Genomic DNA, 15,752 nt, shown 5'->3' with positions numbered 1-15,752 from the left:
GCTTTAGCCATTTAACATTTTCCCTCTCTTTATCTGATACTCTTTTTTGCTCTTCCTCACCATACTTACTTCTTTTCATTAATGCACCTTAGCTTCATTGTCCTACTGGAGACTCATTATTCAGGTAAAGCAATCTTTTCTTCAACTAATTCCTTTTTCTCTGCTCAGTGCATTATGTTTTCTTTGTGTTTTATCTAACAAGCCACATTTACTGCCCTATTCTCTTAGTATTGTTGACTATTCTTATCTGTCTTTATACATGCTGATTCAGTCAACTTTGAATGGTCTGTCATCCTTGTTATTGTGCATTATAGTTAACGTGATTCTCTTCATTTTAGTTGCTATCCCATATGGGTCGGAAACGTAAATTTTCATCAGAAGATGAATATCATTTAGAAAAAAAATTGTCGTGACCGCGAAAGATATATCAAGAAAATAGTTCAACATAAAAAGTTGCCCTCTTGCGCGCCTATTGAGCAGCAAAGTACAGAAGCACAGGCTTCATCTATGACTCCCATTGCTCTCAAGTGACTGAGCACGACCTTTTTGATGTTCCTATTCATGATGATGATATACCACCCAAACATGCATTCTGTTTTGATTTGCCTGGGCTTTTGCTTTCAAACAAGATAGATGTTCCGCCAACATTAGCTCTCTCTAACATTGATCCATGTATTATTCTTCTTCTTATTCGTATCCGCTGTTACCTCTGTGTCTTTTTTGTCATGACCTACGGTGGACGTAATCATTTCCTTAATCTTTTATCCATGTAGTTTGTCCACCTCTGTATGTCAGATGTTAATGTAAAACAATTTCCTTCTTCCTCCTTATTCAGGTAGCAATAATATCGCTCTTTAAACCATTCATTGCCAATATGAACTCAAAGCAAACACACTATTTTCAAACTTCAAATTTTCAGCCTCATCATCCACCATAAACCAAGGATCTGATATACCAACAGCTTCAAACATTCGAGCGGGTATCTTATGAAATTTTCAACTTCCATTCCATAATCTATATCCTATTTGTAGTGTCAAATATACTTTCACTTCTGACCTTTGAAGTTGCTCATACTTTTGATATCACCATATGCCAGTCACACTATATTTTTTTAGGTAATCGTCGACGTAGAACAAATATATCGCTCACATAACAGATACAGTCGGAACCAAGTATATTGCCATCTGTTCCAGATTGTATTTACTGCCATGCTAAACGATTTTACATGGAGCCGCCTCGATTTTGTTGTGCTTCTGGAGAGATTTGATTAACTCCAACCAAGATGCCTGATAAATTAGTGTAGCTTTATAGAGCAAATATTCCGGAATCAAAAGAATTTAGATAATGTATTAGGAGTTATAATAACATGTTTGCTTTTACATCTTTGGGAGTTCATTATGATAAAGATCTCAGCAAGAGGAATGATGGTATATATTTTAGGGTCCAAGGACAAATATACCATTTTATTAACCCATTACCTCTTTTTGATGATGAAAAGCATCGAACCTGCAATTGTACTTTTCTGATACAGAACATGAATTAGCGAATAGAATGGCTATTTCAAGCAAATTCAAGGAGTCTATTGTAGAACAGCTCAAGTCAATTCTTGATGAAAATCCGTATTCTGTTTTTATCCGGCGCTTAGCAGAACTTGAGGACTTAGACAAATACAGAATATTTCTAAAGTCTGATTTGGGATTCGACCAACGCGTTTACAATGCATCTACAGCATCTCAAGTTGCAACCATTTGGTCTGAAAGTGATCAAAATAACACTCAGACTTCAAGAAACATTGAAATTTGCACAAAAACAGGCAACAAGAACATAGTTAAGCAGTACTATAGATGGTATGATGCATTGCAGGACCCTCTTATATATATCCCTGAGGCGAAACAGGTTGGCATCCCAAAGTTCTTCGGAAAAGCAAAACTGATATACCGGAGCGACCTGATCAGACTTGCAATGAAGGAAATTTACTGCCTCTTCATCAATGTTTGGACATGAATCAAATTCTCAATGCAGAAGAAAAAGGCGCAATCACATGTCTCTGTTGAACCATTATATGATTTGAATATCTTCCTGCTAAATCATAGCTTTAATCTTTAAATCTTTATTATTACTGCAGCTATCAAGAAAAAAAAAAAAAGAAGCGAAGACCAACAGTTTAACACGCTGAGACTGCTATGCATACAAGTTTCAGATTAGAAATGAGGACCAATCGAATCTTTTGCATATCAGTCGTCTTCTACAGTAATACTTTGTTGACACTGATGTAAACCTGGCAAACTGATACTTGAAATTGTGATATCCTCCTATGCTGTTGAATGCCTTGGACCTGGTTAAGCTCCCATTCCAGCCAAACTATTTTGCAACCAGGGGAAAAAAATAAAAAGAAAAATAAATGAGCTTAGACTCGTATATACATGGCCGGAACTCGGTTGAGCTAGAAAATTTTATGTAAGCTGATAATCTTCTGTGAAGAGAACCTTATCTGAGATAAAAATAAAATAAAATAAAATAGAAGCTGAAAAGGTATTTGAGCAAATTTGTGCGTGATAATAACACACTTGAGAAACAACACTAAAAGGGTTAGTCCTTAAGTTCTACTACTTAGGTTACATGGCGCTCAAAAGTCCACACCAAAAAAAAAAAAAGAAAAAAGAAAATCACAGAACAACAAAAGCTAAGGGGTAGCAAAAACAAACGTCAACTGCATTTGCTGAGAGCCCGCATTTTAAAACCATGTCAAACGTACGATGATTGCATAAGAAGGCACAACAGAAAAACATTTTATTTCCACAGCTTAACAATCTTGTCATGACTGGCTGAAGCAATCAGGCCTGAAACAGGCGAAACAGCCAAGGAAGCAATCAATCCTTCATGTGCTGACAGGGCCATGGTCTTGTTCTCCGCCATGTTCCAAAGCTCCAGAGACTGCAAGAAATGCAATCCTTAAAATCATTTATAAGCTGATGTAATATGAGTGCACTACTGTGCCCCCACAGGATATGAACCATAATTACAAAAACCTTAACAACTGTGCATGGTTATCCATGATCCCAAAACTGGGCAAACTTGACGTAGGCACAACACAACATGTCGTCTTTCAATATGCCAGCAATTTAAACTGAAAAAGATGCAGTAATCTTTTTGGGAGTTTCGTCATGGGATGACTTTTCATGGTATGGGTTCTTGGGCAGGGTTACTGTCCAAGAAGGGTGAAGGATATGAAAACCAATAAGTTCGAAAGAAGCACAATACTGAAGCAGTTTAATACTGCAAGTACAACCACATATAAAAGGCAACAAGTTTTCAGAGAGGTGCAAGACTCAAAAACAACCAAGGAACTATATGATAAAAGTCAAAAGCAGGCTTGCCCAGTAACACCAACAACAAACAATGAAGAATACGTAGGACGGAAAACACTGGAAGTAGAGGATAAAGGCACAAGCAGGACTTGCCTGGTAACATCCAATAACCAACAATGAAGAATATGTAGGATGGAAAACACAGGAATGAAATTTGTTGCCATTACAACTAAGCTCGTGCACACATTCTCCGTCGCTTCCTGCTGCCAATGACCAGACTCTGACAGAGTCCTCACTAACAGATGCCAGCAGTTCACCAGAAGGATCCCAGCAAACAGCATGTATTGGTTTTGTATGCCCCTACAAAAACAAATACTCAGCAACAGTGACAGCCCACCCAGCAGCAAATCCAACAGGCAACAAGATGACTAACAGCATACAGGTTACTCATATCAACAACAGAACTAACACAAAATAAAACAGTTGCACTGCCCACTTCTAAGTTCCAGAAAGTTTCACATTCAAGTCACATTTAGTTCAACAAGAAGATTAACTGAAGTTTCGCCACATCCAAATTCAATCTCGCTGAGACATCGTTCAATTTATAGACCACAGCATAGGGTACTGGTTCTCCAGTTTTAGGAGGCACAAGTGGCTTGGGGGCCTCAACTAATTTGCAAAGTACCACACAGTTCTTTAAGATATATACACATTGCCAAATCTTCTTTTCAAGCTTAATCATAAACAATTGCAGTTATAGCAGGATTATATCTGTTGCTCCTTTTGTCCTTATGGTTCAATACATGCCAGGCACCTCGACCAGTCCACCTCAGTCGACTGCTCAAAATACAGTTATAGAGTAATAACTATACATAATACACTGAATGTTCATTCTTTACGGTTTTTCAACATATAAATGAATAACAACCTTTAATGAATGTCGACAAGCCTGTGACTCGGCATCCAGTATTGACACGACATTCTCAGTAGCTGCAGCAAGATATTTTCCAAGACGTGGCTGAAATCTCACCTGAGCCATGCCCCCCTAAATCAAACAGAGAAACTAAATCAGCATTTGCCTTGATAACTCCTTTCACCTTCCATCTAAATCCCGCTGAAAGCAAAAACAAAAGAAGAAAGAGAAGTAGCAAAGAGACAGTAAGTCCAGCAAGACACTGCCACCCATTTCTCATACAGTGGTTCATTACCTTGAATACCCTTGTACAGCTACCATTATTGATGCTCCAATATCTTATCTCACCATCCCCATCACATGAACATATAAGATCATCTTTATTCGGGTGGAAGTCCAAAGACATTACACCAGCAGAATGTCCAGTAAAGTTACGAAGTGTATACCCAGGCTGCAGTAATGGCCATAGACCGTAAAAAGACTAATCCAGAACAACTCAGAACATCTTGCTAAACAAGATTGAAAGCAAATGCAAATATATGATGGTTTTCCCAAAACTTGCATTTACATTACAGTCAGCAATGAAATGTACTTGACTGCGTCAGGTCTGTTGTGAAGTAAGAAAAGAATATACACACAAGTGTAGTACTGCACAATTTGGAATAATAAGAGGAACTTTAATTCATAAAACCAGAAGGAGAAATTTTTGAGTTACATGGTTTTTACCACTATTACATATACCGAAAGAAAAACAGAACTCACAAAAAAGGTGGCCATTCTTTTGATCTTGAACTTCATGCACAGATATTAAATTCAAACAAACAAGTCAAAAACGGGGGAAGTTCATAGGATTCTTTTTAACTCAGATAAGAGAACTAAAAATAACTTGCTCTGCTTAAGAACAGGCAAATTCTAGCTTTTTTCAACCTAAGCTGTTTTATGTGTCCTTATTTGCTTTTCACTTCTCTTTTCTGTATATTTGTGGACACCAATGGAGGATGAGAGCTTTTGCCTTTGAGAAGTTTGAGAAAACACCCTTTCAATGACTTTAACAACTTCTTATTTATTAATATATTGAGCCATCACAGAGAAGAATAGAAAAAGAAGCAAGAGGTTGTCATCTTCACAAAACTCTAAATAATGAAGAAATAATCATGAAGGATCTAAAAAATGCACATAATACATTTGAAAAAAGCAAAACTAAGTGCTGAACAAAGACGATGAATATCCTAATCTAATATATTTTAAGGAATTCAACTAACATTATCTGCATCCCAAACCCGGACAGTTTTATCAAAAGAAGATGTTGCAAGGCGTGCCATGCTTGGACTGAAACGAACATCGGTAATAAGCATTGAGTGCTCTTCAAGTGTTGTTTTAGGCTTTAAAGTATCTGTATACCACAAAACAGCCTGGATTGCAATAAAAGTACAATGTCAATGCACAATTATGAAATCATTTTTTACTCCATAGAACTAGAATGTTAGACGGTAGAATTTGCTACTTGTCTGTTAACTTTAGCTAGTTCTTACCTTTTTATCATGGCCGCCACTAGCTAGTAGCTTACCATCTGATGAGAAGTGGCAGCAGATCACTTTACCAGCACTTGCACGAACAGAACTTACTTCCGTAAACGTGAACCCTAAAAATAAAATGATTACTGTCATAGCACATTCCAACAAAGTGTTGAATACAACTTTTTTTCCCTGGATGAGTAATTCCAACAAAATGTTGAATATAACTTGATGAGTAATCTACTCGCTGGTCTTGTCTAAAGCTCAACCAGCATTAAATTTTTCAGTAGTTTTGACATGCACGTGCATTAATAATCTACAGGTACATACACACTCATTGCAAAATTACACAATAGGGCATATAAAAATCAACAGATAAATACGAGTAAGATGCCATTTCCATAGCATAGACATCCTACGATGAACATGTGGCAAACAGAAGAATTTAATTCCACATCAAAACAGTAGCCACTGCTCTTGTCATCTGGCATTTCAACTACATCGTCTTCAATTTCGGTGACAAAAGACCTAAACGATGAAAATAAATTGGCAATAAATAATTACAAGTCCCTTCTACAACGCTCAATACACCCCCCCCAAAAAAAAAAAAACTGGACAAGTACACGAAGGAGTAAATTCAATTAATCTAAAGGCACACATGCATTGCAAATAAATGTCTGGTATATAAAAGTCAACAGAGACATGACTAAGGTGGCATTTGCAAAGTGTAAACATGCTGGCACACAGAAGAATATAGTTCCACATCAGAACAGTTGCCACTGCTTTTGTCATGTGATATTCAACTACTATCTCTTCACTTTCAGTGACGTCAGACCTATATGATGAAAATAAATTGGTAATAAAAAGAGACAACCACCATTTATGACCCTCAGTAGTCAGTACACCCAAAAAACAACTGGATAAATACACGGAGTAAATTTACTTAATCTCAAGGAACTAGGGAACAACAAAACATCAATGCATGTTTAGGAGAAAAAAAAGGGTAACTGATTAACATGTGAAGGCGTGGAAAACTTCCCAGACATAAACTTACCTTTGCTAACATCCATGCCACGACCAACTGCATCTCGGGGATCTGCATCATCATGAGATAAAAAATTCTCAACATTATCATCAAGAGATCCATCGTCCACAAAACGGTCCATGTCAGCCTGCACAAGATCCTTATCATCCCACTGCCACAATTAAATTCTGATGAGAACTTTTTGGCACATCTTTAGTTGCATTGGTGGAAACAACACTTTGCTTACCAGTTGATTTGAGGGTGACGTAAGAGTGCCAGTAGTATCAGTTCCAAACATCATTAAAGGCTTTGAGGAACTATTACTGTGTGACAAGGCAGGCATTGACATTACATCTCCAGGTGTGTGAGTTGATGGTGTAGAGGGGGCTGAACTTGGAGAAGGTCCAGCAGTATTTGCGGTTCCTGAGCTATTTGCAGGCCCTGAAGATGACACAGGCTGTTTTCTCTTTCTTCCAGGCTGACTTTTTGAAGCCTTGAAATGCATGAAAAAGCATGTTAGAAATCTACTCAGAATTGTATACTTCCAGGAATTGATACTTGATGCATATCAAGCAAACATACAAAAAAATGCAGTATACTTCTTGTCAACAACTTTTACTCCCCTGGGTAACAGTTTTATTGGGACAATTAACAGCAGAAATTAATAACTTAAGCATAAATTCACCTTAAACTTTTTTTTTTGGTCCTATGGAGGGCCAGAGGCCCCTTAAATTTGCCTTAAACTTTCAACTTTTTCATTCTTTACCAACTTCAAAAGGATGTCCTCATTTAATTCCAGAATCATTGTAAATTGCCCATAAAATTCACGCCCCTAACAGTTTACAATGCCACTTTACTAGCTAAACTAATCCACTCTCGATCTTTTAGGTGATGGGTGATTGTTGCTTTGCCTGTCGGGGGCAAGAAAGTGTATAGACATAACTGCTATATTCTACTTTTCCTCTTAAGGCAATGGGAGAATGTTGCTGTGATTTATGGACAAGATACATTCTCCTCTACTTTCTCCTACAGTGACCAGTGAAAGTTGCTTTGGCTCGGGGCAGCAGACAAGTGTCTGGACATAACTGTCATACAAATAGCAGGAAGTAAAGGTGAGAGCTAATTAATAAACTTTGCAAGAAGATAATAAATCAGCTAGATCTTCCACATATGTACAAAAATCGTGGATTTTTCATGCAGAAGAAAGAATGCAAGAAGTGATGAGTCATGAAGCTGCATTATGGGCTAATACAATTTCATCAACATCTCACACCAGAATTACAATTCCCATAAGTTCAGTCCAATTGAGTGAAAGTGAAAAAATGTAAAATTATTTGTTTAAGCATGTATCAATACATTTAATTATTCAACTGGAAGAAAGACGATTTTTCCTGTTTCTTTTAGTCCTCATAGTGAGGAAGTTCAGTGGAATCTAGCAGCCTCAATACAGAAATAATGGAACGAGATTAAGATACATTATAACAGATAAAAAACTTGATAATTGAAGATATGACCACTTTGACCTCTTCAATAATTACTTTGACCTTGTGTTTAGAAACTTAATTTTCAATTTGATGCTTACACAAGCAGGGACAGAAATCAACTGAAGGTGACAGAGATGTGATAACACAGACATAGAGAGACCTGATCATTTGCACGGAAGGAATTTGACATGATGCCATCTCCAGTGACATTATTGCTTCCCATAATTTTATCTGGCTGAACATTATGATTAGAACTCTGCGGTTGCTGACCAGGAAGTGCATGCTGTTGTAACTGTTGCTGTTGTGGATTATTATTCTGTTGCTGTTGCTGCTGCTGCTGCTGCTGCTGCATCTGAGCCAATTTTAACTGAACACAAAATGTAGCTTCAAGAAAGTTAACAGGCCATCCAAGGAAGGCATGCACAACTGTAAATTAAAAAACTAATAGCATGACCCATAAGCCCTATTTTGAAACTTCAGGAAACTAAAGTACTGTAAAAACTTTTTCAAGGCCAACAAGTCCTTCACAAATATAATTCAGGAGAAATCACAATGCCCTTCAACTTCTTTCTCTACCTATTAATTCTTTTATTTTCTTTCCATTTTCACTTTCTGAAAGTTTGCTTTCCTTGAAAACTGAAGGATGAGGATACAAAAAATGATCCAAGATACTTCAAGTCAAAATCTCAAACATGATAGGATTTACATGAAAAGAAAATATTTTATAAATAAAGTCGGTAATGAAAAAAGCTGTTGCAACATATCTTGCTGTCTGAGTTTGATCAATATCCTAAACAAAAGAAAGAAACAGGCTGTCATAAACAAAGAATGAAGCACGTCCTTTACATTGTTTACTGAAAGTAGAATTTGTTGTTTTTAGAAAGTTTGATGGGATATACATTCTTAAAATGAACTCATTGGTAGGAAGAGATATCCAAGAAAAACTTTGACGAGACAAGTATTAGCATGAACTAAACAGACCTTTATCACCATATCCGAATCTGCACGAGGCATAACAGGGCAACCAGCTTGTAAGGGTGAACCAAGATTTGGGACCACATCACCAACTGAATTTGAAAGGCCATCCTTACTCATGGTCATATTTCGATTATTAAGCAGCATTCTAAGCCTTCTGCTTTCATCACTAGCAGACGGAGATGTTAAGTTTTGCTGTGCCAGCATGAGCTGTTGCTGATGTTGTGGTGTTAACATCTGTAGTTGATGAAAGGGCTGTGAACCTTGCATAAATGATTTTTGCTGCTGGATGAGCCCAGTGCGAAGCTGTTCCAACCCCTGGGGAATGAATTATAGACTATTGTTAAACGATACAAAACAAAATGCACAAATGGAGGCAACAAAATACTAAATGGCATGGCCGTATACACAGTTAAAATTTTTAGACATCAGACTGTACAACAGTGACTCATACACAACAGAAGACACCCTTCAAATCAAATGCCACTGGACAATGCACAAGCAAGAATGACCAATCCATAAAGACATGTCTAGTATTGACAAAACATGCATGTGCTTCAATGGCAAGTAAAATACAGGAATTTGAGATGGCATGGGTAAATGACAAGCCATTCTCAAGTTAAATCTTACAGTAGTTATAATTTAGTGAACAGTAGATTTACAACAACTAAAACAGAACCAATCAAATGCAATTGTATTATTCAGGTGAAAATGACCCAATAAAAGGCAGCCAAGGCCATTCTTCTGGGGCCCCTCTGCAACCATATTTAATTGCTACACCCCCTGCTGCCCAGAGAGAGAGAGAGAGACAGACAGACAGAGATGTTCAATGCATTTCCCTGGTAAAATGAAATAAAGTAACACAATGTAATAAATCTACGGTTGTGAACCAGAAAAAGAACAGTTCCTTTTCCTGGGTTAAATCCCCACACGAGGAAAGGGTGAAAAGTGCTTTTATTGGTGAAATAAGTACTACTATAAAGCAAAAAAATCTAATCAAATACTTACAGTAAGAGGCCATCCTTTCAATGTCAAATTGTTTCCACCTTGATTTGATCCTAGGAAAGCATAAAATTGTCAGTCACAGCATTGTTGAACACTTTGATGACGTTAAACTAGTTGATAAACTTCCCAGCGTCCTTCAGTTCATACATGAGCAGTCAAACAGAACACTAAAATATAGGTGTTCCGATAAAATACAATATACAAGAACCCACTAAGAAAAAAGGAGAATGAAAGATAAATATACCAGGAATCCCAATCAGTGAACCTTCAGGACCTGCAGCTCTATGATTCAGTATCGGATTCATCTCTGTCTTAATGTCCTGTTTACACCAATGTACTCAATCAATATATAAGCTCATAGTAAACATGCAGTTGGAAGCTTTTTTTACCCTTCTTATTTTCACAGGAGAAATGGGTAGGTGTTTAGGGAGATATCTTCACTAGAAAACATATTAGCATACATAAAACTTACTGGTGTAGACCCTGGAATTTGCTGGCTACGAGCCTGGACTTGTGGGGACATGCCACCAGCAGTACCATGTAACACTTGCCTAAAAGAATGGAATCATTGAAACTTATGAGATGCTCGGAATGCTTAGATCAATACCTTTTATCAAAATATACACCAATCCAGATCATAGAAAGTAGAGGTCTTTAAAATTTGCTGGACAAAAGGCAAATAAAAATCATTCCAGTTCTGGTCATCTTTGCAAGTCAAAATCAATTTCAATGTGATCAAATATACAGGAAAATACCCTGAGGGCTGGCCGCCTGCTGCAGCTGATTTTAATATTGAAGCATGATTTGGATCCAGCAGTGGGCTCACATGCTGCATTAAGAAACTCCACACTAAGAAGCCAGAAATCAGATTCATAGAAAGGGCCTGTTCTAGTTTGCTGTAGCTTTTTGTAAAAGCTGCTGAGTAAAATTGATTCTCAAAAGCAAGTCCCACCAAATCAGCTTGAGAAAAATAAAAGCTAGCGAGAAGCAGTAGACACAAATTTGTAGCTTTTTCTATGCAAAATGCCACAACAGCAAACCAGAAGAGGCCCAAACACATATATGTGTACTAAAACTCATTTTTAATCTACTATGGCATGCAATTATACCTTCATTCCTGGATCATCCAGAGAATCCCTTTGTACAGGCAGTTTTAATTTTTCCTCGTACATCTTTGTAGCCAATGCATTAGCAGTTCCAGGATTCTGTCTCATGAGAGGATCATTTCCTGCAATTCCATTAGCTGACCCATTCAAGAGGTGGCTGCCATCTCTTCGCTGCTGCTGCTGCTGCTGCTGCATCTGTTGCTGCTGCTGCTGCTGTTGCTGCTGCTGCTGCTGCTGCTGCTGCTGCTGTTGCTGCTGCTGTTGTTGCTGCTGCTGCTGCTGTTGCTGCTGCTGAGCCTGTCTTTGTAATAAGAGTTGCTGCATCTGCAGTTGCTGTTGCTGCTGTTGTTGTGGATGCTGTGGCTGTTGAGATTGTGGCTGTTGTTGTTGCTGGTGCTGCTGCTGTTCCCTTGCCTTAATTATTTGAGTCTGCACTAAGCAAAGATCTGATTGCAATCTTCTCATCATAATCAAAATCTATGTCTAAATCCAACAATTACAACAACAAAGAAACTCCACCAGAATAAGTAAATGTAGGAGACAATATCACAAGAATGCTTCTTGATGAGATTCTGACCTTGGGAGGTCAACCAAAATAAAATCTAAACAACTCTGCATTTGCAATTGCATGGGATCAGGGATAAGCTAATCTGTACACCAACGTTCAAGAATGCAGCATGAATCCTTAACAAACTACGACTATATTTCAAGCACCAGCAGGGTGAGGGGTCAAAGGGTTGCAGATTCCAACAGTCTGCCATTTGGCAAAGCAATAGTTATCAGAGGCACAGCATATTTACCAGGAGTCTGGACATATGGCGGCTTTAGAAATAGGAACAAAGGTCTATTGAAAGTCAGGAATAGCATTATTCATATATAGAAAAATCAAATGCAAGTATCAGAGAGTTTCTGACATGATCTAGATATTTTCAGCAACTATTAAGAAAAATGGTTGAGAAATCTGCACATACAGAGCGCTTTAGTTTTCATACATATATTTTCAAATTTTGATCTGATTATTTAATTACTCTTCATGCTATACATGGTTGATCAAACATGTCTCAATGTCATTTCTTTTTTTGTTATATGTATGGAAGAACCCTATCATTTCCTCCTCTAACTTCTTTTCAGGCATCATTTTTTTCTGCATTCTCTTTCAAGAACCCCAACCTTATGCTAAGCTCTAGCAATTATGTGCATGAAAATTGCAGATCTCAGCAAAATGGGGCCTCATAACATCTAAAGTGCAGTTATAATTACAAAAATTAAGTACGGCAAATCTGCTTAATCACTTGGAGATGAATTATTTTTCAGAATTTCACAAAGAGAATAATAACTTAAGATCTCACATTTTCTGCAGAAAAAAGAATTTCAAGGTTTATGGCTCTATTAGTTTCTTGGGCACCCCAAATTTCCTATTCACCAAAATGAAACCAAAAAAGGACATTTTCCAATAATTCATCCCCACAAGCAATTCGTTCGGTAATATAGTGGAGTATGAATAAAAGCTTAAGATTACACTCTATTGAAGATAAGAGTCAAAAGAAAATTGCATCATCGCCAGCTGGGCAAACAGAATTATAATCCGATCCCCTTGGAGTGCTTCTGAAATTTTATTTTTATAAGTCTCATTTTTCACTTCAGAAAAACTTTGAATAAGCTTTAATTCCTGAGAAGGCAACAACCAAAGCAAATCTATTGAATTGGATGCGACCAAAATAGTGTACTCAAGCGCATTTATCCTTCTTAAAATTTCATATGCCATTTTTTATTTATCAATAATTAGCCTAGTTAACAGAGTAATTTAGAAATAAAACAACGGTGTAATAGAGGCAAGAAACTGCGTTTCCAACAAATCAAGCAATTACTTTTGTAATATTCATATGAAATACCTGAAAAATGACCAAGTCTCTGATTTGTACTAATAAATTCTATGAAATCATGACAAACTTATGTGAACCGCCAACCAAATATGCAGAAGTATCAGTGGTAAATACCAGAATATACACGTAACACGTAAATACACAAGACAAATGGCCAAAGAAAACACAATCTAGATCCCTAAAGTTAAACCTTTTGTATTTAAAAACATTAGTCAGCACCAATAAGAGTACAGCAATAACTTTCTATATGAGAAAGATGAAATTACACTTTCCTAGGTTGTGACCAGATATAGCAAATTCAAAACGTTCCCCATATCAGACGCAATCTATGTCCAAAACAGTTACTTTTCCATGATTCATTATGACACAAAATCCTCGTGAACTATACCACCTGACGATTTTGGAAATAATGGAATTACAAAGGCTCACGGTATCCTATATCTGAGTTGATCTCATGATAATAAAAGGCAAGTTCAACAAAGCATAACTTTTTCTACTTATAAAATCCTGTGAAAGGATTACAAAACAAAATGATATTGAAAACCATTTCACAAACCTCAATGTACGATGCAGCAATCTCTGAATGCTTCTCATTAGTCCTAGCAATGAATATATCCCAAAAAACTGACCACCATTCAAAAAGGAAGCCACCAGGAGCATCGATAGCTGAAGCAGCAATCCAATATTAGAATTCATAGCAAAACAACTCGTTTTTCATGAAACCTTCTCAGACATCTTTATCTTACCGACGGGGTCAGATGATACTTTCCCTTCTGCTTGGAAAGCCTGCGCAGTTGCCTTCAGATCTCTCTTCACTAAGTAATCATGAATATACACATCCAGCCTGTTATTCAAGATACAGAGATCACAATACAAAGTACAACATCAGATCTTTGCCATGAGATTGATAACCCCACAATGAATAACAGTTGTTCAAGAAAAGTAACTAAAAATAGAAAACAGTGTTCTCCAAAAAAGCAATGGGTCTAGTTAAATTCCTTAAGCAAAAAAAAAAATTCAATTACCAAAAAGCAAGCAAAAGGGAGTATACAGAGAAAATCAAATCTCAACATGGTTAATTTATATGGTTAATTTATAAAAGTGATCAAACAGAACTAGGCACAAAAGCCCACTACCAAGAACAACTCAGCAGGAGGCTAATCTGACAAGAACGCTTTACGAAAGTTTACATACAATATTTCACCATCCAAAGAGAAGTTACACTTAATTCACTAAATCATTTATGAGAAAACAGAAAACTGGAAAGAAATGCTCAAAACCCGAATACAACGTAGACATAAAACAATCTAAACCTAGATTCTGCCCATCTAGAATGACTAACACCTAAATTAACTCGAAAAGAAGTACAAGATACCAAATTTTTACACGTAATTCTCCAATATAAAAACTAAACTGGGAAAACTCACCTCTCTAACATAAGAAATTTTCCAACAGGCAGAAACCATTAAAAACCCTAGAAGACGCAAAAGGACTGAAAACAAGCCACCATAAACTTGTTCACAAAGGCCAAAACATTGTTTTCGTAAACCACTTACAAAATCCCAGAAACTTAAAAAAGTACCAGCAAAGCAAATCTAGCAAAAACCAAACAAAAAGCCCATATACAGCAAAATAACAAGAACCCACATGAAGAATTAAAATAAAAAGACGCATACGCATGTATGAAGATAAGAAAGCTCACATTTTGTCAGCTTCCCAGTTATTCTGAGACATGTTGCCTCAATTAATACTTCAATGCTGAACTTCAACACAATTAAATGTCTTCGTCCTGCTTCTGCTGCTTCTATTTTGGCCTCTGAACAATATCAAATCCAAAAAATAAAATCAAAAACAAAACGAAAGAAAAGAAAAAGAAAAACAACCAAAACATATTCTTCCAACCTGTTAATTAAAGATCCTTAAACTAATTCAAAAGCCCATATCATACTTAAAATATTAGTCTAAAAAGTTAACAAAAAACCCAGGAAAATAAAAGAAAAAAACAGTGAAATTCATGTCAAAGAAGGGAAGACAAAACAATATGCAGATACAGAACCTAGTATACACATATATTTATATATAACAATGGTGTGGGAAGATGATTAAAATAATAAAGGAAATATGGATAGAAATATGCATACCTAGAGGCCCAAAGAGGAAAAAGGAAAATTTCCTATTTTCTTTTTCTTCCTTTTTCTTTTGGGCAACTGGGCTCTCTTTATTTTTGCAGGATAGTGGATTTTCTTTTCTGGGTTTTCTTAGCAGACTACTGAAAATTCTCTTATTTTTTCTGAGAGCTTTCCTTGTTGGGTGGATTTCAAGAGTTGCTGTTGTAGATATCTTACTTGGATTTATAGCTCTGTGGACTCAAATTTACTTCCAAGCCCTTTCATCCTGTCGAATTTACCCACTTTAGCCCTCCTATCGGAAATCCTATTTGGATCAAAAGACCTGAATGCTCTTTAATCTTTGTGTAATTATGCCGGTAGATATACCGGGATGAGATGTTTTGTCTTGATTTCGATGGGTAAAAGTGTAAT

The 15,752-nt window shown here is 36.8% G+C and overlaps 1 protein-coding gene across 3 annotated transcripts; it reads right to left on the bottom strand.

Moving 5' to 3' along the window:
- Positions 1-2,558: 2,558 nt before the first annotated feature.
- On the bottom strand, positions 2,559-15,515 carry LOC113779414 (transcriptional corepressor LEUNIG). 3 transcript variants are annotated; one of them, XM_027324985.1, is made up of 19 exons: positions 15,354-15,515; positions 14,915-15,028; positions 13,959-14,056; positions 13,769-13,878; positions 11,333-11,758; positions 10,979-11,052; positions 10,696-10,774; positions 10,468-10,543; positions 10,227-10,276; positions 9,225-9,536; positions 8,404-8,610; positions 7,007-7,252; positions 6,790-6,931; positions 5,754-5,863; positions 5,484-5,633; positions 4,517-4,672; positions 4,237-4,353; positions 3,462-3,668; positions 2,559-2,934 (listed from the first exon to the last, which is right to left on the bottom strand). In XM_027324985.1, the coding sequence occupies exons 2-19, from the start codon at positions 14,944-14,946 to the stop codon at positions 2,791-2,793; spliced, it is 2,736 nt and encodes a 911-aa protein (XP_027180786.1). In that variant the 5' UTR covers positions 14,947-15,028; positions 15,354-15,515; the 3' UTR covers positions 2,559-2,790. The 3 variants fall into 3 exon arrangements, with proteins under 3 accessions (XP_027180786.1, XP_027180788.1, XP_027180787.1); XM_027324987.1 differs by having other exon boundaries at positions 6,790-6,907; XM_027324986.1 differs by lacking the exon at positions 15,354-15,515 and adding an exon at positions 15,115-15,179.
- Positions 15,516-15,752: the final 237 nt, after the last annotated feature.

Source organism: Coffea eugenioides, chromosome 8 (assembly GCF_003713205.1).
Source record: "Coffea eugenioides isolate CCC68of chromosome 8, Ceug_1.0, whole genome shotgun sequence".
NCBI lineage: Eukaryota > Viridiplantae > Streptophyta > Magnoliopsida > Gentianales > Rubiaceae > Coffea > Coffea eugenioides.
The sequence above is the reverse complement of the archived record's forward strand: the minus strand, read 5'-3'. Positions and strand labels throughout refer to the sequence as shown.